At 31.1% G+C, this 22,663-nt stretch overlaps 1 protein-coding gene across 16 annotated transcripts in view; it reads left to right on the forward strand.

Moving 5' to 3' along the window:
- Positions 1-22,663, forward strand: part of LOC117170478 (MAP7 domain-containing protein 2) — a 319,741-nt gene that overhangs the window by 251,434 nt on the left and 45,644 nt on the right. For 9 of the 16 annotated variants that reach the window (XM_033357188.1, XM_033357183.1, XM_033357189.1 and 6 more), the window contains 2 exons: positions 15,021-15,089; positions 21,935-22,000. In XM_033357188.1, the coding sequence (XP_033213079.1) occupies positions 15,021-15,089; positions 21,935-22,000 (135 nt within the window). Of the gene's footprint in view, positions 1-15,020; positions 15,090-20,072; positions 20,128-21,934; positions 22,001-22,663 lie in introns of those variants that run through there. The other 7 variants (XM_033357193.1, XM_033357194.1, XM_033357195.1 and 4 more) reach the window with 2 other exon arrangements.

A 22,663-nucleotide genomic window follows, 5' to 3' on the forward strand; every position in this document is an offset into this window, starting at 1 on the left:
CTACCTTTACGGGTACAGAGGGAGCTTATAAATTCAATTTCTTTGTAATCTCGTTTCTTTTGTACTTTTCTCACAAGACGAAAAGGAGGAACGAGCAACGGGAACATGGCTTACTGGTAATAGGACGCACTACTTTATCTGAACCGGCTGGCTGTCCTCTGGTAATTAAGAACGTGCTGTCACTACTGATCAAAGACTTTATTACTGGTCATTCAAGGGTTATCATTGCAAAATCAATGTATCCAGACAAGATGAGCGTAGGTCAGGGAAAGCATGGAGATCCGTGAATTTCTATAAAGGACGCTTTTAATAACTGTCAAGGATAATAAATTTGAAAATTTTAATTTGAAACTGTTTTAATTCGCCTATTATGTTATAAATTCGTCCTTTTGGCTTAAAAATTTAACTATTTTGTTATAAAATTAACTTTCTTTTAAAAATTCATTTTGTGTTATTGAAAATTCAACTGAAAGTTTTCTTAGTTTGAAAATTCAACTATGCCAAAATCTCGTTTTTAGTCCACCCGTTCTCGGTTTTTTTTGGAAATGGATCAGGTGGCTCTGACTATTTACTTTTCGATCCCTGCGAATTTAGTCCAAAGCCATTTAAAGGGAACCCCCAACACTGGGTTAAAAACGTGTTTTTTTATTCATCATTTTGGTTTAAACATTCATTTGTTTAAAGAGAATTTCATCTTTTTGGAATAAAAATGCATTTGTTTGGTAAAAAATTAGATTTTGTCGAGAATTGAACTAATTTGGTTAAAATTGTGTAGATCCTTTTTCATTGAAATATCCACTACTACAGCAAAAGTGGAACGCATTTGTTAAAAACTTTTTTTTTTACTTTTTGGTAGAAAATAAATCAAATTACTTGAAAATTCATACTTTTGGTTCTAAAATTCATCTCTTTTTGTAGAAATTTCATCTTTTTTCGCATTATTATATATTATTACATTTTTTGTTGAGAATTTATCTTTGCAAATATAAAATTCAAGTATTTTGTTAAAAGTTTTGTTAAAATATTTACTGTTACATTTTTTGTTGAGAATTCATCTTTTTGTTGGAAATTCAACTTTCCGTGTCAGAAATTCAACTGTCTTCTAAGAAATTCGACTTTTTGGCTTGAAAATTTAACTATTTTGTTAAAAATGCAACTGTTTTTAAATAAAGTTTAATATTTCATTATTAAAATTTCGACCATTTGATTGAAAATTTATCTTTGTAAGTTGAGAATTCAATTATTTAGTCAAAAATTATTCTCTTTTGCTTTAGAATTCAACTATCTTCTCAAAAATGCAGTTATTTGGTTGGAAATTCATCTTGATATGTTGAGAATTAAAAAATTTGGGTAGAAATTAATCTATTTTCTTGAAGATTTAATTATTTTGTCAAAACTTTAACTATTTTTTAAAAAATCATCTTTTGGTCTCGAATTCAACTTTTTTTGGCAAAATTGTCGTTTTTGATTGAAAAGTCATTTTTTTCGTTAAAATAAATAAATAAATTTTTGAAATTGAATCTTTGCTGCTATACCGGAGAACTGATTGGTCTCAATATACAAAGTTAAGAGATGAATAGAGTTGAGTGTTACGAACATTCAAACTATCTTCCTTAGCAAGGCTGGACTGTTAACATCAGATGTTACAAGCGTCGTCTAGCAAGTTAATGTTCTAATTATCTAACACGTGCAAACACTCATTCCATTTATAGCTTTCATATCTACACTCTATCCCCCAAAGAAGGCCCTCGTTAAGCGTATTAGAAGGTATCTGTAAATGCTTTTACGGACCTTAAAGCCTCTAGCCTCTAGCCTGAAGTTTTAATAAGATCTCGAGACTTCGTAAAAGGATAACACTTCATTAACGTGAACATGTAATTAATCTTGTCTTTCAAAATCCTTCTGAAACGTAAAATTGATGCTGTGAGATTCTATTTAGAGATATTACCGAGTTCTTTGTGATTCAAATTTGGAGCCCTCGTAGTATATGATTTTCTACAGGTACACTGAGAAACTTTGTACTGGAAAAATTACTAAATTAGGTTACAATCGAGGGACAAAGGCGATAATTCGTATATTTTAATACAATGATCGTAAGCTATGCTATTTTTATATGAAATTTTCCTATTGATAATACGAAGTCTTAGTATTTTTTATAGTAAAATCCTAGATAGGATAAATGAGTAGAGACATAATTAAATTATATAAAAAGAGTAGAAGTAATAAGTACCTAAAATAACATAAAAGACTAAATTTGTAAGAGGAATTGCTATTGTCTTTAGGAATATGAATTATATTATGACACTTTCTATTTTTTGTACCATGGAGTAAGAAAAATTCGGAAGATCGCTCTCGAATATTAGTAAGTGACTCAGTAAGCGAGCCTAGCGTTGGACCGAGTGGAGCCGAGCGTAAACGATGTCAGCCGACCAACTCTGCTAAAATTCTTTAAATTTATCAATCACTCAATGTGGTTTGATACAAAGATCCTTATTACAATACATTAGAATAATTCCAAAATTTACAATTGAAAAACAAAGTTTCCACAAAGAGCAAAAAATTATTTTTAAGCCTCGATATTCTGATATTTGATTAGGTTCAGATATAGTGCTTAGAATTTAAAAAATGCCATCACTGTGAACAATTAACGAATAATTTAATGGAAATCAATTTGAGTGCTAGCATTTACTGCATAAGGAGGAAAAATATCTGGATTTCATTATCTAGTTTAGCAGAATGGAATATCGCCGTGCTGCCACTTTGCAGACCCGTGTTCGATTCCCAATAGCTTTATTTTAATCACATTTTTCTGTTACAGCTTATGATATAATATTCCTGCATGTATATAACAATGATATAAACTATATGTAAAATCATGTGTACTGCACAATTTCAATTGAAATAAATATAATAGTGAGAAAGAATTCAACATCACATAATAAATAAGCCTGTGTTTACGCCATATGCTTGGGTAAAGGATACGTGTATCGTAACCTTCAACGCGACGGGGCGCATGTTGGGTTTATTTTTTTTCGTCTGCTAATCTGACTGCACCAATTTCTACTAAGTCACTTACTAAATCAGTGCGCCGGTCTCTCTCGACATTACTATAGTCTTTTGCGAATATTGCAATCTTCTGTAGATGTTAATGCAAGAAATTTAGAATTTTCTTCTACCAAAATTAGTAAGTGGCTATGATAATACATTGCTTGCTGGTTTACTACAGAGTTTTGTAAATACTTCAAACCTTTTTTAAAATAAATTTAACATTTTTGAATTTTATTCCAATGAATTTTGTAGTTCGGCATGTAGTTGCTAGTTACTACTCGAAGTAGTAAACATTACAAAAGTTACGCTATGTCCCTCCATTGCAAACTGAAAATAGTAGAACGAAGTGTCTACACGTAATGAAGCCCCTTCCCCTAGATTTCGTATTGAAAAAATCCAGCTACGTTCTTACCTAACTTTCGATGCACATAGCCGCGGCATATTTGTAAAATATGATTCATATTTTAAAATTGACGAAAGTTCTCGGAATGAATTATTTTTTAACATGCAGGGATCACAGTCCCTCCTTTTAGTTTACCTAAACCCGTTTTTCCTCACATAAATTTGAAGAATCCTCTAAACCACCTAAAATCGAAGAAATGTTGTCATTTCCCCCTTTTTCCAAAGTTCCGATTCATTTTTCAAGAATCATAAACACAAATTCAAGGAATTATAACACGAGGCATTTTGAAAGACATTCTTTTTTATGATACCAGTTTCAAATATTTCGTAAATTATTTATCATTGAAATACGAATTTAAAAAAAAGTAGTTCAATCCTCAACCGTAACAGATTAATTTTTAGATAAACAGTTGCATTTTTAACAAACAAAGAATTCCAAAAAGCCGAAATTTTTATTGAATTCTATTAATCCAGTTCTTAGTTGTTAATGGCAAAACGAGAAAACCGAGGGAGAGAATGTAAAGCCTTTGATAGTGTCAAAATTTGTCAAGTGGGCCACTTTTTTGTATGGTTTGTGATTTTTCTTCGAGAATGCGTGATATGCTAGAGTTATACATAAATAAAATGGCCCTAAAACATTTTTGCAAAATTTTCATTTTTTAAGTCATTATTGTTATTTAACTTTTTTAGCATTGTTCTCGTAATTAATTTTGTTTTCTCGATCGGTACAAACTATCGCCATAATTTTTTCCATGTTTCGTTAAATATGTGCTCTCCATGCCGTCCGACGTACGATGCATGAATTTCGCTGCGCGCTGCAACGTGTTTCGAACTGCAGCATCTTACACGTTTTGACGTGAATATCGTACGTCGCACGGCATGGAACGCGGAACGTCAAGACGAAAACACGTACAACTTTTGATGATATGCGAGTTCCCTAATTTTTTTTTACCCAAATCTTCGTAAATAAACGATCTATCGTAATTAGTCAAGCAGAGCATTGCAATCAATTGTGAAGTTAGAACGAATTTTATTTGTTTATAAAAATTGTTGCTAATTTCATCAATATTTATGCAACAATGGTAAAATGATTTTTATTTTATAGAATGAACATATTTAACGAAACATGCAAAAAATTATGGCGATAGTTTATACCGATCTGAAGAAAAAAATTAATTACGAGAACAATGCTAAAAAAGTTCAACAACAATAACGAGTCAAAATATGAAAATTTTGCAAAAATGTTTCAGAGCCAATTTGTTTATGTAAAACTCTAGTTTAATACGTATTCCCGAAGAAAAATCACAACCCATCAAAAAAAGTTGCCCACTTGACAAATTTTGACACTATATTAACAGAAACTTTGACTGCTTTTTAATACTTTAAACTTATGTAATAAAATACGTAAAACGGCGGATAAGAGAAAAGTATGTTAGTGCTAAAGTGTGAACATAAAAAAAAAATCTAACTTTAATCTGAACGCTAGATTCTCAGATATTCTCGAATTAATTGCTTTGATTGATTCATCCTAATATCATTATCGGAAGAAAGCGCTTTATCCGTTTCGCAAAGTCTTAAATGTAGACGAAATTTTAGAAAAATTTTAATTTTCCGCTAAATTTCTGGTTCTGGAATTTTTTTTTGCTAATTACTTCCATTTGATGTCCAGCAATGCAAAAATAAGTTTCATTTTCTCATTTTTATGTTCTCGAAATAAGATTTTTTTTCTCAAAGTTAGAATTAAACTTCAAGAGTACACGATAAAGAAAAAGGATCAATTTTGTTGCAGAGCATTTTGCTCCAATGATCATTTGACTTTCGAGATCATAATGATCTTTCCTTGCGGATCAATTTGATCTTATTTTTTGGCTCATTTGTCAGACTAACCAAAATGGCCACCAATTCTTGGCGCCGGTGTCATAACGACATAACCTAAAAGTTGTATCAAACTGCACGCAAGTGACAACTACCCGTAACATGCGATATATTCTAATATCTGATTTCGTTATTTTTCTCAACTTTTCAAATACACTGCACGATTAGAAATCATAAAAAGCTTGCATATGAGCTAAACTAATCTAAGAACGTCCGCCATCTTGGTTTGATTTCGGACATGATCCTGAATCAGATCATTATGATCTGAAAAGTCGATTATTCACTCTGGCTGATCAAAATGCTTTTGATTTCGGAATCGGTTTTGTTCCATATCAAAATGATATTGATTTCGGATTCATTTTGGAACACTTTTTTTACATTGTGAAACTTTACTTTTACTTTTTTTGCATCTCAAAACAACACCCAATCAGTGTATTTGTTAGGTTTCACGTTTTTCTGCGCAATCAAATATTCGAGAAAAATTCTATAGTCCGGGGGCTAGGTACCTTCCCGTATGCACTAAGGCCTCCAAAGCTGAAACTCCTTTATTCTTATGTATATTAAGTCCCTGAATCCTAATCCACAACTTAATTTTTCGAAAAATGCGTAGAACATTGTTGAAATTGCATTTGTTTAAACAAATTATGAAAAAGTGGTTTTTCTATCCGGACATTTTTTTCGAAAATATGGCTTATTTTAAGAAGAAAAGGTCTATAGTAACTTTTTTGTAAAATGCATATTTCAAAAGTTGTGAATGTTTAAAGGTCGAAAATTTGACGTTCTTTACTAACTTTCACTGTTGATAATTTTTGATCTACCCAACATTTCTGAAAATTTCAAAAACGTTTGTATTCTCTGAAACTTACTCTACAAATTAACATAGTTATTCACTATGGCAGGTCTTTGTAAGTTGTACATTTTCGATCAACAATATGACTTTTTTAATGATTGACATAGTATGCTTTTCGAAAGACATCGATGAGACATTGATACTAAAAGAAATGAATATATTACTACCACCTCCAGATGATTTTGTTACGTGTTGTAATTGTAAAGCTTGTATAAGTGAGAAAACATGTCCTTGTGTAAAGTGTAAAGCTAAATGTATTTCTTTTTGTGCATGCCAGAAAGACAAAAAATGTACAAATAAATATACATAGTCTACTGTAAAATGTACTTATCTAAATAAATATTTTACATAATTTATATAACCTCCGGCAAGTTTCACAATACCTTGAGATAAGATAGGAAACTTAACCAAAAAAAATAACGATATAGTAAGTTTGACCGAAGCGCGCGCAGTAAAAAAGCCCTATTGTTTATCGTAAAAAGTACAACTTGCAAAGACCTGTCGTAGTGGAAAACTGTCAATTTGTAGAGTAAGTTTTAGAGAATACATACGTTTTTGAAATTTTCAGAAATGTTCGGTAGATCAAAAATTATCAACAGTGAAAGTTAGTAAAAAACGTCAAATTTTCGACTTTTAAAAATTCATAACTTTTGAAGTATGTATTTTACAAAAAAGTTACTAGAGACCTTTTCTGCTTAAAGAAGCCATATTTTCTTTAAAAAAATTGTCCAGATGGAAAAAACCACTTTTTCATAATTTGTTTAAACAAATGCATTTTAAACAATTTTCTACGCATTTTTCGAAAAATTAAGTTGTGGATTCGGATTCAGGGGCTCAAAATACATAAGAATAAAGGGTTTTCAGCTTTGGCGGTCTTAGTGCATACGGGAAGGTACCCAGCCCCCGGACTACTAACTTTTCTCGAAAGTAGCAAAAGATTCAGCCCAATGTCTGTATTGGAAGACTCTGCTTTACTCAGAGACACGCTCTCTGAAATGTACGAAAAACTGCCTGGGTGCACAAAGCCCAATCTTCTGAGAAGAATATCAAGATGAATCTTTTTCTATTGTTACCTGACATCAAATGCAAGTGATAAGTGAAAGGAAGTTTCAGAATCGGACATCTAGAAGAAACTTAGATTATTTCCGAATTTTTTCATATAAATTTCAGAGTCCTAGATGGACAGGCTTCCGATAATCATATTACGATAGCATTTTTTCTTCAGTTTCTGAACATCGAATAATAGAATATTGTGAACCTAGGAGGCAAACTTAGTCTTTTTCCCCGAGTGAAAATTTGCAATAACGAGACGTAGAAGAACGCTTCTTTTTTTCACTTTTTTCGCGCTCATCTATGCCTCGTTATTGCAAACTCACGCTCTTGTAACAAGACGTTTTCCTCCTTGGTGCACACGAACTTACGTGACAATGGTATGATTTACACGGCCATAATCGTACACGGGTGGTAGCGAATGCGCAAGTGCGGAGTACGATTATATTCCCCTAATACTCCTCTTTTTTAAAAGGCTACTTTAACAACTCAAAATCGACGATAAAACGCGTAAATCATGCCTACCTTACATAGAAGTAATTAATAAATAATCATTTGAGAGTCGGACGTTGAATGGAAAGTTATCATTTTTTCTGAATTATTCTTTATGCACATGTCAAAGTTCGTGGGTGGATGAAACCGCCGCCTGCTGATTAGAATATTAGCATGAAACTTTTTCTTGATGTATGGAATCGAATACATATATACTTTTTCTGCTTTTGTTCCAAATTCAATAAAAGTAATTAGAAAAATCAAATTCGAGAAGCGAACGTTTAGAGGAAATTAAAAATTTTCGGAATATTTCTGTTAATTACTGAGTGCATGGGTGCGATAGAATGCAGTCTTCCGAAAGTGATATTAGGATGAACTTTTTTTGTTTATGCCTGACATAAATGAAAAATAATGAATGAGAGAAAATTCGAGACCGAGCGCTTAGGGGTGTTAGAGTTACTATCTAAAATCATATATTATGTTATTTTTACGAGAATTAAAAAACAAAAAATTAATTTGAGCCATTCTTCAAAATGTTATATTTTCGTGTATAAACGCTGCTAACTTCAGTGACATTCCTATTACTGCAATGTACAAGAGGGCATAAATGTATGTGCATTCATGATTATTCAACGCTTGCGTCAAATTTCGCCAGAACCCGCGAGAATACATGTACAAAAAGAAGTAATACGTGTTTGAGACCCTCTCAAGTTGATAACAAAGTTACACCTTTCTTTGTACTAACATTGGCAAGTCTGTTTGTAGGGGTATCCTCGTTATGCAAATATTCTCATGTTTATTCTTCATGCGTGTTTTCCTCCTTAAATGTTGGTCGGAGATTTTCTAGTTGGGAGAAATAATTTCGCTTTTATCAAATAAAATTTTACATTAAGAGAATATATTTTTTAAAATAAAAAGGATGTTAGATTAAAATATATTTGTTTCAGGTTTAATTATAATGTAGATTCTTGACTTTTTCGCGAAATATCGTTAAGTGCTTGCTAAGTCAAGGTTAATTTTATCGCCGCGCCTTCTGCTTGTGGCTTCTTGGCTCTTGTTAAGCGTTGAATAGTTGACCGACAAAAAGTGACATCTTAATAGCTTAGATTTTCCAGAGCATAGCAAAGTTCTGAGGCATCTCCTTCGATCAGCCGTTTCCTTAACAATGTCCCCTATTATCACCCCCTTAAATTTTCTACATTCTGATGGAGTCAAGGGTCATTATCTTGTTGGTTTATTGTCCTCAGGTTAACCTTACTTGGCAAAACCTTTCAACTTAAAAAACATTTTTATAATTTTATGCACATTTTTTTCTTTTCTTTCATATTAAAACTCTTATTTAAAAAATTATGTGTCTTTTGTAGTGTCTTTTGCTCAGAATTTACATTTAAAGCGTCCCGAGGAAATAAGACGAAAGTGCGAAAATCTGAGTTTTTCAGGAAACACAAAAAACTGTCTAACTTCAACGCATTCAATTAGAAAACTTAACTTTTTTGAATCCTGAAAAAAGCGTTTAGCAAAAAGTAACCATTATATGCCTGCTGTTTTGTTACGACAGCGCCACCAATTTGGAACTGTTAGTTCTGCAGAATAATTAAAAATTAAAAGCGTTCGAAATTGAAAATTTGTGATAAAATCGTGTAAGTTGATTGACTGTAAGTATGAATTATTTCATGATTATTACAAATAAACTGTTGTTCACAAATTAAAAATGAAGAAATAAATGAGTTCATAAGACGATTCTATATCTGTTAAAAATTAAACAATTTATCGATATTAAAGTTAAAAATCGAACTATTTCAGTTTGTAAGTCTTTTAGTAGTTAAGTAAATATAAACGCCCGATTGAATCTAAATAAAGAATTTTCAATTTAAAAATAATTTGCAATTAGTAAATCGATACTCCAAAGCTTTTATTCAATTTCATATCCTATATTGAAATATTATTCCAGTCTAAAATATGCAATTTTTATTCCATTCAATTTTTAATTTGTAATTAAAAAAGAACAATTTTTAATATTCAGCAATATTTGTTATTTATAACAAGCAATTGTAAATTAAATATTCCCAACTCAACAATTTTAATTTTAATTGTTTGTATTTGAAAGTATTGCATTTTTATGTATATAACTTTGAAAATATTCAAATATATTGATTCATTCTTCAATTTAGAACATTGAAAATCATAGCGTGTATTTATATTTTTGTACCAAAAATGTTGAATCTGTTCAATAAATAGAAGTTCAAAATTTTGAAGTTTAACGACATTTAATTTTAAATTGTTCAATCTTAAAGTGCTTATAGTTTCAATCTTATACGTCAACATTTTGCAGCGTTTATATAAGAAACTTACGAGTTCAAAATTTGTTAAACTTTAATTTTAAAGTTTAAAAATTCAAGAGTTACACTTTAGTGCTTTAATGTGCGGTTCCCCAGAGCTAACGAGACATTCGAAAGACATCCTTAGAATGTCTCTATGTCATGTGTGAAGACGTCAATATTACAAAAAGGGGTCAACAAATTCACGTTAAAATTTAACATTTGTTTTCCTCTCCTGCTTCCAATATAAACAAATAAAAATCAAAAAAAGATTACAAACCTTCAAAATATAATAAAGAGAAGTTTGAAATATTTTCGATATTTCAAGTATTCATGTTTGACAGAATTGATCTTTTCATTTCTTACACCTTATATTAATTTATATACGAATTTATATGCAAGAGTGAAAAAGAATTGGAAACTAGAATTTCATAACTTTAAACTTTATAAAAGCCAAATGGAGAAAGTATGCAAAATTTCAAGACTCGCGTTAATTGAAATAGATGGAATTTTCAGCCCTGTCATTTGGAAAAGAATTCAGGGCGTAACATATAACATTCCAGATGATTTTGATTTGATTTTACACCACTTTAAACTGAGAGGAAAAATAAAGTTGTGGCTCATACTTAAAAGAAAAAATAGGCCAAATATTTTTATTTAATTTCCCAAATAAGTAAGCTTTAATTATATATTTGAAAAAACATTCAAATTTTTAACTTTAAATATTTTTAACATTCTATTTCCGCTCCTTAAATTTGAAAGCCTAAAAAAATAAAAAAATTTCTTCTTTAGTTTTCCACTCAGTCTTAATGACCTCATGTCCATTGTGAAATCAGCGAAACTCACACGGTAAATAGCTCGAAGTTCTAGTCTTTTCCTGTTTTTCTTCTCCCCAATGAATTAAACCTGCGTATGAGATCGTTTTTTCTGAATTATTCTTCTGCCCTCGCACGTCCAATACAATCTTACGAGTAGGAGACACACTGTCGCAACTTTATGTAATCCTGACGCTCGCATATTTTTACTTTTCCTCCGCTTGCGTACAAGTCTTTTTTGTTAGTGAACTTGCAACAAGAAAACCCTAGAAGAATGATACGGACCCGGAAGTGACCTCTTTTATTCGAAGAGGCTTACTTAGGCTTAGGGGCAAAGTTCAAACTAGGAATGGGGAAGAACTCAAGGATCGGTCCTGCTCTCAAAATGTCGGGATTGAAACAGTTCTTCGGAAGATCCACAAACATTTACGCCATTCTATTGTATCTCTGATTTCAAGAAACTTTGAACGGGCACGATTTTGTGTTTTATTTTGAGGAAAAATAAAAAAAGAGCCAAAGAGGTCAACAAGAATCCACATGGATGATATGAAAAAGAACAATACGCGGTAAAAAAAAATTGCGCTGTGACAGGGATATTATTCCTTATTATAGCCAAACATTTAGCTGAAAACGAATTAAGGAATTTAGAAAGATCCCTGGATCAGTGAAAATGAATATCCTTGACCATTTTCCATATACCAGGGATATCGTATAGTCAAACCCCTAATAAGTATAGCTATAATAGGGATATTAAGAATAGGTGTCTGAAGCAATTATCGGAAGAGCACCGGTGCATTATGGGAGCAGCGAAATAAAATGGCGACGGTCTAATCGGGAGCAGTGACAGTTGAAATTTAATTTGGACAATTAAACGTTTTTCACCACGTAAAATGTGCGCGAATGTTAACATTAAATAAAGTTTATGATGTAGTAATAATAATTTACATGTGTTTCGATTGTAGGCGATAACTATATTGAAATATCAAGAAACGCGATAAAAACAACAAACTTGACCTCCAAATGCATTACACGGATTTCAGGGAAATTCATTTTCGCGATACCAGTCGAAAAATTGGCTACTGTAAGTTAATATATTTCTATAACAACTAAACGTTTTACCTAATCCAAATGTACACCTTCTTTGAGTTTAATATATTCTCGATTCACTCGTTCGCCTTAAGAATTTTTTTTCCGTGTATGAAACAGAACATTTTACTTTGTCGTAATTCTACATGCTGATAGCTTCAGTTTGAGACAAATCTGACCAAATGAAAAGCTTACAACATAGGGGTGTAAAAATCCAAATTTCTTCATTTTCCTTAGTTTTTAATCACTGATATAAAAAAAAAGAATATAGCATAGCAAATTGTATTCTTTATGGAAATTCTACATGTCAAGAATTTCAGTTTAAGCCGTATCTTAGGGAAATGAGACTAAAAGAAAAGATTTCAATTTGGAGATCTAAGAAACCAAATTTCTTATTTTTCCGTATTACCCGAGTAAAAATGCTTCGACTTGAGTTCGAATTAAATTACCCCAATAAAGGCATGCTGAAGTCGAAAAGTTCGACTTAAGCATGTCTCAATTTTGAAACGGAGCCAGACTTCAATTTATGTCTCGGAGACAAGTTTCTATGTCTTCAAGAGATCAATTTATGACTTGAGTCGAATTTTTATGACACCAACACGAGCGATTTATAACTTCGGGTTAATGATCTCTGTTAATGATTAAACAATCTTGTATATTCCGTGTGGAAATAGCCCGGGTTAGCCCTGGTACAACAAGGCTTCTGGTCGGGGACTGGCCGGGCTACGTTTGTTTTTTAAGAGCCTAGCCGTGCGCTGGTCGGGGACTCACTGGACAAAATTTTATGTCGAAACCCCAGTCGAGGGCTAACTGCGCTCTGATCGGACAAATCTTATGATCGTATGTTCAGACGGTAGCTGGCCAGGCGCTGATTGGCAATAATAAAATTGTTGAACTTTGTTTATAACTTAATTACTTTCTCTGATTTGATTAAAAAATAGATGCGTATACCCGCATGGATGTTCCACACGTGAAAATATATTGGGTGAATATCTTTTTCACACCACAAATTTTAAGGTTTCATGAGTTCAGACTTTCAAACCATGCATTTTGTGACAAAAATTCGAAGACAATTTCTTGAAATTCGAACTGTTTTTTTTTAAGCAATAATTCTAAGTTCCATCTTTATGAAAAATTGCAAATGTTCATAAAAAATTACATTTCCTGTCATTGTAAAAAGTTGTAAAATAGTCTAAAACGGGAAAAAACAAAATATCAGGCGAAGAAAAATTGTAATCGATTTAAATTGTTTATTTAAAAAGTATTTTACTGATGTTCCTGTTAAAAGTTCGTGTATTTTATATTTACATAGCGCCGCATAATAATAAATAATTAGAAAAAGAGTACTTAAAAGTTGGTACTTTAATTTTTCTGAACTCTATCTTATGAGGATGGCTTTTTCAACGAGTTTCAATTTGTCGGTTTAGCGCAGTGGTTATCACTCCCGACTGCTTGGCGTTAGATTTAGGTATAGATATATGTAGGTCCGATACCCTGTAGCGTTAGAAATTTTATTTGTAATATAATGTTTAAAAATGTAATACCTGTATTTACTGTAAACAGGACTATTAATATTTAAAGACAAAATACTCACAAGCATTTAATATTTATTTTTTAAATAATTTTTGTCTCTCAAAGACTACGTGAAAATAGTTAATGTTGCCTGTGTGCTGGGCGTGTGGAATTTTATATATTAATATACTCCAATTCTACAGTAAAAAAGAATCAAATTGATCCCTTAACTCAGTGACAGATGCCCTTCATACAATTGAAACACGAATTATTTGAATCTATTGAAGCAGCAATTAATCTTGTCCTGACCACGGTCGAAATCCCTGGCCAGCTCCCGGCCAGTTCCCTGTCAGCTCCCGGCCATGCTCGATGGCCGGACGCTGGCCAGCGCAGCGTGACGATGCTGGTCAGATTCCGACCAGAAACCCCGGCCAGCTCCCGACTTAAATTTCCACCCGGGATTTTCACACAATATAAATAAATATATAAATATAAATAATATAAATATATAAAATATAAATTCAATAAACTTATTTACGGATTTTCATTTGTATTATACTTATTTGACGATGATAACGAAAATGATGTTTGCTTTTATGTATTTCTAACAGCCTAGGAGATCCTTCTAGAAAGTTACAAATTTTATGAATTACTTAGTGTTTTAATTAAAAATAACTAATTTAATAATTACAAATTTTTCATTCATCAATTTTAATCTCATTTATGAGCCGAAAAAGGTTTGACCTTATCAGTCAAGTCAGGGCTCGTCTTGAGACAAGTAAACGTCGTCTTAGCCAAGACAAAGCTCGACTTGAGACAAGTAAACGCCGTTTTACCTGTCGTGGCCATATCGCCATCGACTCAGTTTTGAGACGCAGCTGAATTTTCATTTATCTGCCTAGCAACTTGCTCATGAGTATTTTCCTTAGGGTTATTACTAGTTTTCCTCGCATTAGACACAAAACACACATCTCAGTGAAAAAAATTAATTCGGTAGACTTAATAGTTTTTGCGCTAAACGTGTTTACGGACGGTTAGCCATTTTTCCGACTGCATAAGGTTTTCCTACGAAACATTAAAAATGTAATACATAAACTGATGAAGAAATTTCTCCTTGAGTATACTACGGTTGGATAACATCCATACCAAGATTATAACCCTCTTGAATAGATATTGGTGAATCACAGGCGAACGGAATTCCGACCGTCTTTGCAGGGGGTTCCAGCGTAGCCTGTACGTAACCATACAAATCCTAAAATTTTCGACAAATTACTCATGTATTGAATGTAAGTAATTTAAATTGGTTTATATAACTTCAATACGAAACTTCAGTTAATCTTGCAATTAGTTCGCTCTAATAAAGGGCATTAGTGGAAATTTCTCGATGAAGGAGCTCAGCAGTTTCAATATTCATGAGCTATTATTAGATAATGTCAGAATATGTTTTACCATGCTAACAAAATTAACTGTTGTTCATTCCAGAATTAGAAACTGCTCATTGATTTTTGAATATGTAAATGTGCTTTATCGTAATTTTTAAATAATAATGGAATCAATTATTGTCTTTTTCAGCTGGAGCCGCTCCTGAGGAAAATAGCCAAAGGTCCAGCTCTGCACACAATCGCCACTCTCTCGCGAAGGGTAAGTTAGTTATCATAATTCGTACTTAAATTCCTTGAGAATATACAAAATACCGAAACTGTACAATTAGGTACGCAAAGCATCTAAATGAGATTAAATGTAAATCATAAAATCTAATTGCTTTAGATTGCTTTTTGCAAAATGTGCTTAATTTCTGCTAACCCACTTTTAATATCCACTTCTATGTTGAATAAATAACTACTTTCCTGCTTAATATTTTTCTGTGGTTCAAAATATTTGATGTTGTCGCGTTTTTCGTGTTTTTGTGAGTTCTAAAAGTTTCTCGAAAATTGTAGGTAATGCTTTCACGAAAGTTTGTTATCAAACGACTCACGATAGGTCGTTTCATGCACGTCACATGACAAGAGTTTGCATGTAATATGAACACGCTTTCCAATAGAGTAATCCAAACCTTTTTTCTAGATCGTTCATACACCTAGCGATTCTGATTTACTGGTTTTAGTCGTCATGCATTTATATGGAACACTAGTTAATTGCACAGGGGTTTTTTTAAATTTTATGTACTAAAATATCTCGCCCTTACCACAGAAATTTTCTTCTAAAATTTAACAATACGTGGTTTTGTTTTGAAGCTCATTTGAGTAATCAGTCCGAATTACACTTAGTCTAGTAATTTTATTATTATCTAGTTAATTGCTTTGCGTTTGGGGGCCATTCAAAAAGTACGTCACACTACCATGGGGAGAGAGGAAGATTTCTTGACGTTTAGTGACAAAGAGAGTGATGGGGGGATTAACGCAGAATGTAATGCCACATATCGAAAATATAAATAATATTTTTTTTAAATGCTTGAATGAATGAACATTAGAGATTTTTTGTGCAAGTAAAATCGAAATGCAGACTTAACTCTTTTTCACTTAATCTCGTTTTTTTCGCGTAAATGCGAACTGAATAAATAGAGACCAATTAAAAAATCCAAATATTTTCCATTTAAAGTTAATTCTTTTTAATTGAAATGTCTGCTTTCATATTCTTGGTTTATATTCCATCTCTTTTGGTTAAAGTGCGACTATTTGTTTGAAAATTTAACTATTTGCTTGAAAATTTGTTTATTCTTGAGTTGAAAATTAATTTCGTAAACGCAAAATCTTACCGACCCATTTTTTCCATCCATTATTGAGAATTCATTCTTTTGGTGGAAAATTCAAGTACTTGGTTGAAAGTTGAATTGATTTTTTTTTAAATTATTTTTTTGCTTCAGATTTCACTATTTTCTTGAAAAAACATATTTTTTGGTTAAAAATACCTTTTTTAACTGAAAATTGGACTATACCAGTCCTTGATGAAAAATAATCGTTTTTATTTGAAAATTCAACTATTTGGTTGAAAATTTAATTGTAAATTTGTATTTTTTGGTTAAAAAACAATCTCGTTGATTGAAAATTCGACTGCATATTTGAAAATTGAAGAACATTATTAAAAAATAATTTTAATAGTTGAAGTTCCATCTCTTTGCATGCAAATTTAACTATTTAAAAAAAAAATTTCTGTTGTTGAAAACTAATTTCTTACCTGCAAATCTAACCGTTCCAGTTTTGGTTGAAAATGGATCGTTTTTAGTTTTAAAATTAAGTTTTTTGCTGAAAACTCATATTTTCGGGTTGAAAATTCAACCGTTTTTCTATGGAAAAGATCGTCTTTTTTGCTTAGAAATTCTATTTTTTGTTGAAAATTTCTGTTTTTCGGTTAAAAATTATATTAATTTGGTAGAAAAATTGAACTTTTTGGTTGAAAATTAACTCTTTTATGAAATATCATAATTGCTGGTAAAAAAGTGATGGTAGTGATATTTTTTGGTTAAAAGTACAACTGCTTGGTCAAAAATTAATCTGGTTTTTTTGAGGATGCAACTATTTTGTTGAAAATTCTTCTTTTTTGGTTGAAAATTCAAATATCAACTAATGAATTTTCCGTTTAATATTCATATTATTGGTTAAATTGAACCGTTTTATATAAATTTAACAAGGGTGAACAAAAATTTCGAAATAGTGTGACCTACTTTTCTAAACGGTCTGCTTAGTATATTTATTGGTTTAGAAAAGAGGAAGTTTACAATAAATAGTAGGTAATAGGAAACATACCACTGCTTTCTTCAAATATATAAGAGTGATGGATAAGAAGAAGGACATATCAAACAAGATCGAAAAGCAAGATCTCATATCCAAAGACGGTCGGTTTCCTTGTTTTTATCCCTTCAAGTCTCGTGCTATCATAAACCTTGTCCGAGAATAGAGATAATAAAGGACAGGTTCGACAATATTCTGGAAAAGTGGACAATAATAAAAAAAGACGCATGAGAGAAGATCGTAAACTGTCACTAAAGTTGAAAAATATTGAGGCCTGGAAGATGATAAAAGACGGAGTCGTTCAAGAATATTTTACTTAATTAAAGAATTTTATACTTTAATGGCCCTCTCTGATTGTCTATCCTTTTCCAGTTTTAATATTCTTATGTATTAAAGTCGACTCTGTAAATTTAATAATACTAAATGAAAGTAATGATTAAGTTAATTAAATTATGAATTGAAAAGAAACTGGTCTCCAATTAGAACCAATTTGAGAAGCATTTGTGTTCAAACAACATATTCTATCGCTTCTCCCGTGATCCTTTGCACTTGAAAAGCTGGTAACTAAATCATTGAATGCTCGCATTTATAGTATTCATTGACCTGAGAATAAAACGCAGGATATCAATCGGATTTCCTCTTTGGAAATTGGAAACTAGGACGAATGCTATTAGAATATCTTTCATTAAAAAAAAAAGAGTATTCTATAATCGAATCATTTCATTGAGTATCTAGTGTCAATATTATGTTTGGTGAAATAATGTCAGAGTCCTTTTGTTATTTTCCGACAATTAAATTTGGTTTTCAGGAGTATTTTTAAATTTTTCATTGACATTTAAACATTTAATTAAATGTGGATATTAGATATGTTATAAGTATTTTTGTTATGCAATAATTAATTCCTGTTATTGCTCGATCCAGTTCATTTGAGGAGTATATTTCTTACTGGGAAATTGCCCAGGAATCTCAGTACGTGGTTGTCATTTAGGATAGCTGACAATTTGATCCCGGCATCCTTGTGTCATGCAATCCAAGGGAAATTTCTCAATTATCTCGTTGGAAATGCGTCGGAATGAAATACCAAAATATTATTATTATAATTCTAAAGTCGTAATCTCTTAATTTATCTGTAAAAATATCTTCAACTACATTTTTAAATCAAAAGAGAAAAACTATTCTGGGGTATGTTACTGATGATTTACATTCAAGAGTAGTATATTACGTATTATTCAAAGAGAATTGCGATCAAGTGTGCGAATGTGCAGAGGCGTGAGTATTTCAATGAAGAGCGTGAATCAAGTGCGGGTGATGGGAGGGGGGGGGGAGTGCAAAATGTATGGTAGGTTGAATCCTATTGTTGTCGGCCCACTTTGAATCACTGCAAGATTAGCAGACTGATATTTCTACAGCCACAATAAATGGAAATTTTCCAGTATTTAAGTTTTCTGGCATTAAAAATGTTTGCTTAATCAACACGATTTTTGACGTTACAAGTTATTAAACTAAAAATTAATAATTATGACACAATTCTATTAAAAGACCTTCTTGTTTATTTTATATTATTTTCGTATTAATTAGAATAATAATTGTAAATTCAAAATATTTTAATTCGAAAGTCTTCTAATTTAAATCCGCTCAAATTTAGATAAATATAATTAAAATTTTGGAAACAATGAAATTAAAAGTTTTAATAGTGATGATGTTTCAGCCTTCTAATTTGAAAATTTTACTATTTTTGTAAAATCTTCGTTTTAATTTAAAAATTCATCTGTTTTAGTAGAATTTTTTCATAAAAATGCAACTGTTTCGTTGAAAATTAATCTCTGGTTAAAAGTTGAACTATTTCGTTGAAAGATTATATTTTAAAATTTTTAATTTAAGTGCTTGGGTAAAAGTTGGCCATGTATTTTAGAAATTGTTTTTGTTTAAATTTTTTTTAAATCGAACTACATATTTTATCGAAAAATGTATTCTTTTTCTTGTGAACATTGAAATCTGCTTGAAATTTTAACTATTTTGTAGAAAATGTGTTTTCTTTTAATATTAACTATTACCTCTTTTATCAGGAATTCATTTACTTGTTGAAAATTCAACTTTTTGGGTTGAAAATTTTACTATCATCTAAAAAATTCGTATTTTTAGCTAGAAGATTTAACTATTTGGTTGCAAATACGATCGCTAGGTTAAAAATTAATGCTGTTTGTTGCCAATTCGATTATTTTGTCGAAAATTCATGTTTCTTAAATGAAAAATCCTTTCCTGATGAAAATTTATCTTTTCGGGATTCAAAGTCAACTTTTTTCTAAAACATTGGAATTTTTCTTTAAAAATTTGACATTCTTGAACGGAAAAGTCATGGAATTTTTAAATTACTTTTTTCGGCAACACTATATTAATAGAAAAATTGGTTTTAAGCAGTTTATTTTCTAATATTATTGTTGTCTTTTGTTGTCAATACTTGTGAAAATGTTTAGTTATGTGTAAGCAAGTACAAGATAAATTTGCACATAATGTGCAAATTCCCTCTGGTTTGAAATCCGAATCTGAAATTTCCGATGCGGAATGACATTTTCATATCCGCGATGCCACATCGTGTGACATTTTACAACTAAAGTAGTAATAACGCGTCCTAATTATCAAGCAGGGTAATGATGTCCAGAGAAACGTCATATTCTCATTTTTCTGCTATTCTGACAGTTGAAAACAATAACTCATAAGTTTTAACGTCGCAAGATTTAATCAAATGCTTTTACATGAAAATAATTGCTATAAAATAAAAATTATTTAGATTATGAAAAATATGAAGTTCCTAATAAAAGTAGTCTTTCAAAATATTTTTTCGAGGATTAATAGCTAACAAAAGTCTTGTGTTTTTGTTTCATTTTCTTTAGAAGAAACGATGCATTGGTTTGCTCAAATCGGTGGTGCAGACTGCTCTGTTCCTCCTCCAGGTAAAAAAAGATTTCCAAAAGTTTGAGTATTAATTGGACCGTTATTTTGCCTCATTTAATTTCTGCTCGGCCATTGAAAGCAATGGAAGCATTGGCGTTTGTCCAGAGACTTCCCTGCAGTATTCGTTAGTTTTTATTAATGTTTGTTTGTGAAAATAACAAACGAATTGTGCACGTTTAAAAATTCGTTCTTTTTTTAACGTCTTTTTAAATCTTGGGATTCTGATATTTTTCTTAGTAATTCTATTTATTTAAAAAAAACTTGACCAAGCACAAATTTGCTTTAAAGCATGCCTTTTGAGAAATAATTTGGACTTTTGAAACCAAAAATGAAAGTCCCTTGTTTATTCATAAATAATTAAAATTGTTTAACCGGTTTTTAGGGCAATGCAAAATGTTATGTTAACAAATAATGGTTGTTAAAAATGAAAGGTCAATTGCTATGGAACAGGTTGAATGTAAAACACATATGTATGGATTGGTGTGTACTATGCTTGTACGATTTTATTCGACTATTGGCGTCGGCAAAATTGCTGAATATGTGCTTTAACTGAATTTACAACCATCGGTATACAAGTTCCATTGATTTTGTCCACGCTTTCAATATGAATTCGTGGTCAAAATAATGAAAGATAAAATGTCTGTCGGGAATGTCCTGGCACATTTTAAAGCACTTTTTTTGCCACTGAACTACTTTTTAATGCCAACTTTCAGAATCACCTAAAAGTGTAATTTCTATAAACCAGAAGATTGAATAATGAAACTGGGTACAATTTAGCATATAAAATGCAACAAAAAATCCTCTCCTTAAACTTTTTGTTTCACTTTTTTTAATAATCCTCCATTCTTCCACACACATTTTTAATTTCCCGGCATGTTATTCATTGAATTAGTTTTAACCTCACAATTAGTGTTTTTAGGATAACATTTTTTTGTTTTCCGTAGAAATATATGTAAATGTTTCGTTGTGATAAATCACCAGGATTGCTACAGAACAAGGAATTCCAGAATGTCAGGAGTTTAAAACTTTTGTCGATTAACTTTTTTGGTTGTAGATGTATTATTTTAGTTGAAATGTCATATCTGGTTAAAAATTTGAGCATTTCATTAAAAATTCGTTTTTTATTTGAAAATTAATTTTTTAACTGAAAATGTAACAATTCCATTTTTGCTGGAAATGTTTTTTTAGTTACATAAAAATTAATTTATATTGTTGATATCTTATCTTTTTGGATTAAAAATGTAGTTATTTTGGTAGAAAATTAATCTTTTCTGCTTGAAGATTCAATTGTTTATGAGCTTTTTTTCTTCATTGATTGAGAAAGGTTTTTTGGTTGAAAATCCAACTCTTTTCTTCAAAATTTATCTTTTTCTTGGTTTGAAATTAATTAAGTCCATTTTTTCAAAGTAGATTCGGTATGACTGCCACTAAAAGTGTTTAATATGAAATTGGGATTTTGTAGCAATCCTAATGACAGAAAAGAAGTTTCTGCTCAGCTTTTAATCGAAGTTAAACTGTTTCGAAACTTTTTCGCCGATGTATTCTAAATATGCAAATTTATAGATACTCGGCCTGTTTAAGTTAATCGCTTGGATGTTCAGCAGCTTTTTTAAACGTACAATTTGCATGTGGCATGTTTTGATTTCATCTGAATTTGATTTGAATTTTAGTGAACTACACTCGAAACGCATAGAGTCTTAACAAATGTTTTTAAAAAAAGTGCGTTCGGGTAGATTTTCGCGTGAAATTTCCTTATTTTCACGCATATTGTTTTTTTTCTGCAAAATTTGATTTGTTCTTCGGCAGATGTGAGGCGTCGCAGTCTCTTCAGCGAGGACTCTCTCGACGGCGACGATCCTTATGAGAACCAAGGTAGAGAAATCATTTTCATGAAAATGCGTGCTCGTCGAAAGCTGTATTCTCGCAGAATCTTTATCGAGGTTTTTTCTAAGATTTTTTCTTTTAATTGGAAAGATCATCATGTCCCTCATGTGTTCTCATTTTCTCCTTTCCTTATCTCCTAGGGTTAAATGCTTAAAAATTCGTAAACGAAGCCATTTAAGAACGCGATTAAAAATTCTATAAAACTTTTCTATCTGTACTGAACTTAAATAATTTAAGAATAAATGACTAATCAATTGATCAAGTTTAAAAAACATTGAAATATTATTCTAAACAAAACGAATCTTGAGCAATGCTATAACGGAATGTGAAATAATTTAGGAAAACTTTCTGGTTGTAAAATAATCGGCTCTAAAAATATGAGAAAAGTATTATAATTATTAAAAACGAATTCCAGTATTTTTTAAATCCAATTTTTCAGAAATGTACGTATTTTTCATTTGCAAAGCTGTATCAAAAAGCTTGGGAGAGAGAACAATTATTTTGATTTGACATTGAGTAGGTTTGTTCGAAAAAAGTGTCACTCTTCCACCGTGTTTGTTTCGTTTTATGAAGAAAGAAAGCTTACTAATTATTGGATATTTTTCCAAGAATGCTAAGAGGTAGAGCCATTGTTGCAAATGCATTTATATG

This window comes from Belonocnema kinseyi, chromosome 4, assembly GCF_010883055.1.
Source record: "Belonocnema kinseyi isolate 2016_QV_RU_SX_M_011 chromosome 4, B_treatae_v1, whole genome shotgun sequence".
NCBI lineage: Eukaryota > Metazoa > Arthropoda > Insecta > Hymenoptera > Cynipidae > Belonocnema > Belonocnema kinseyi.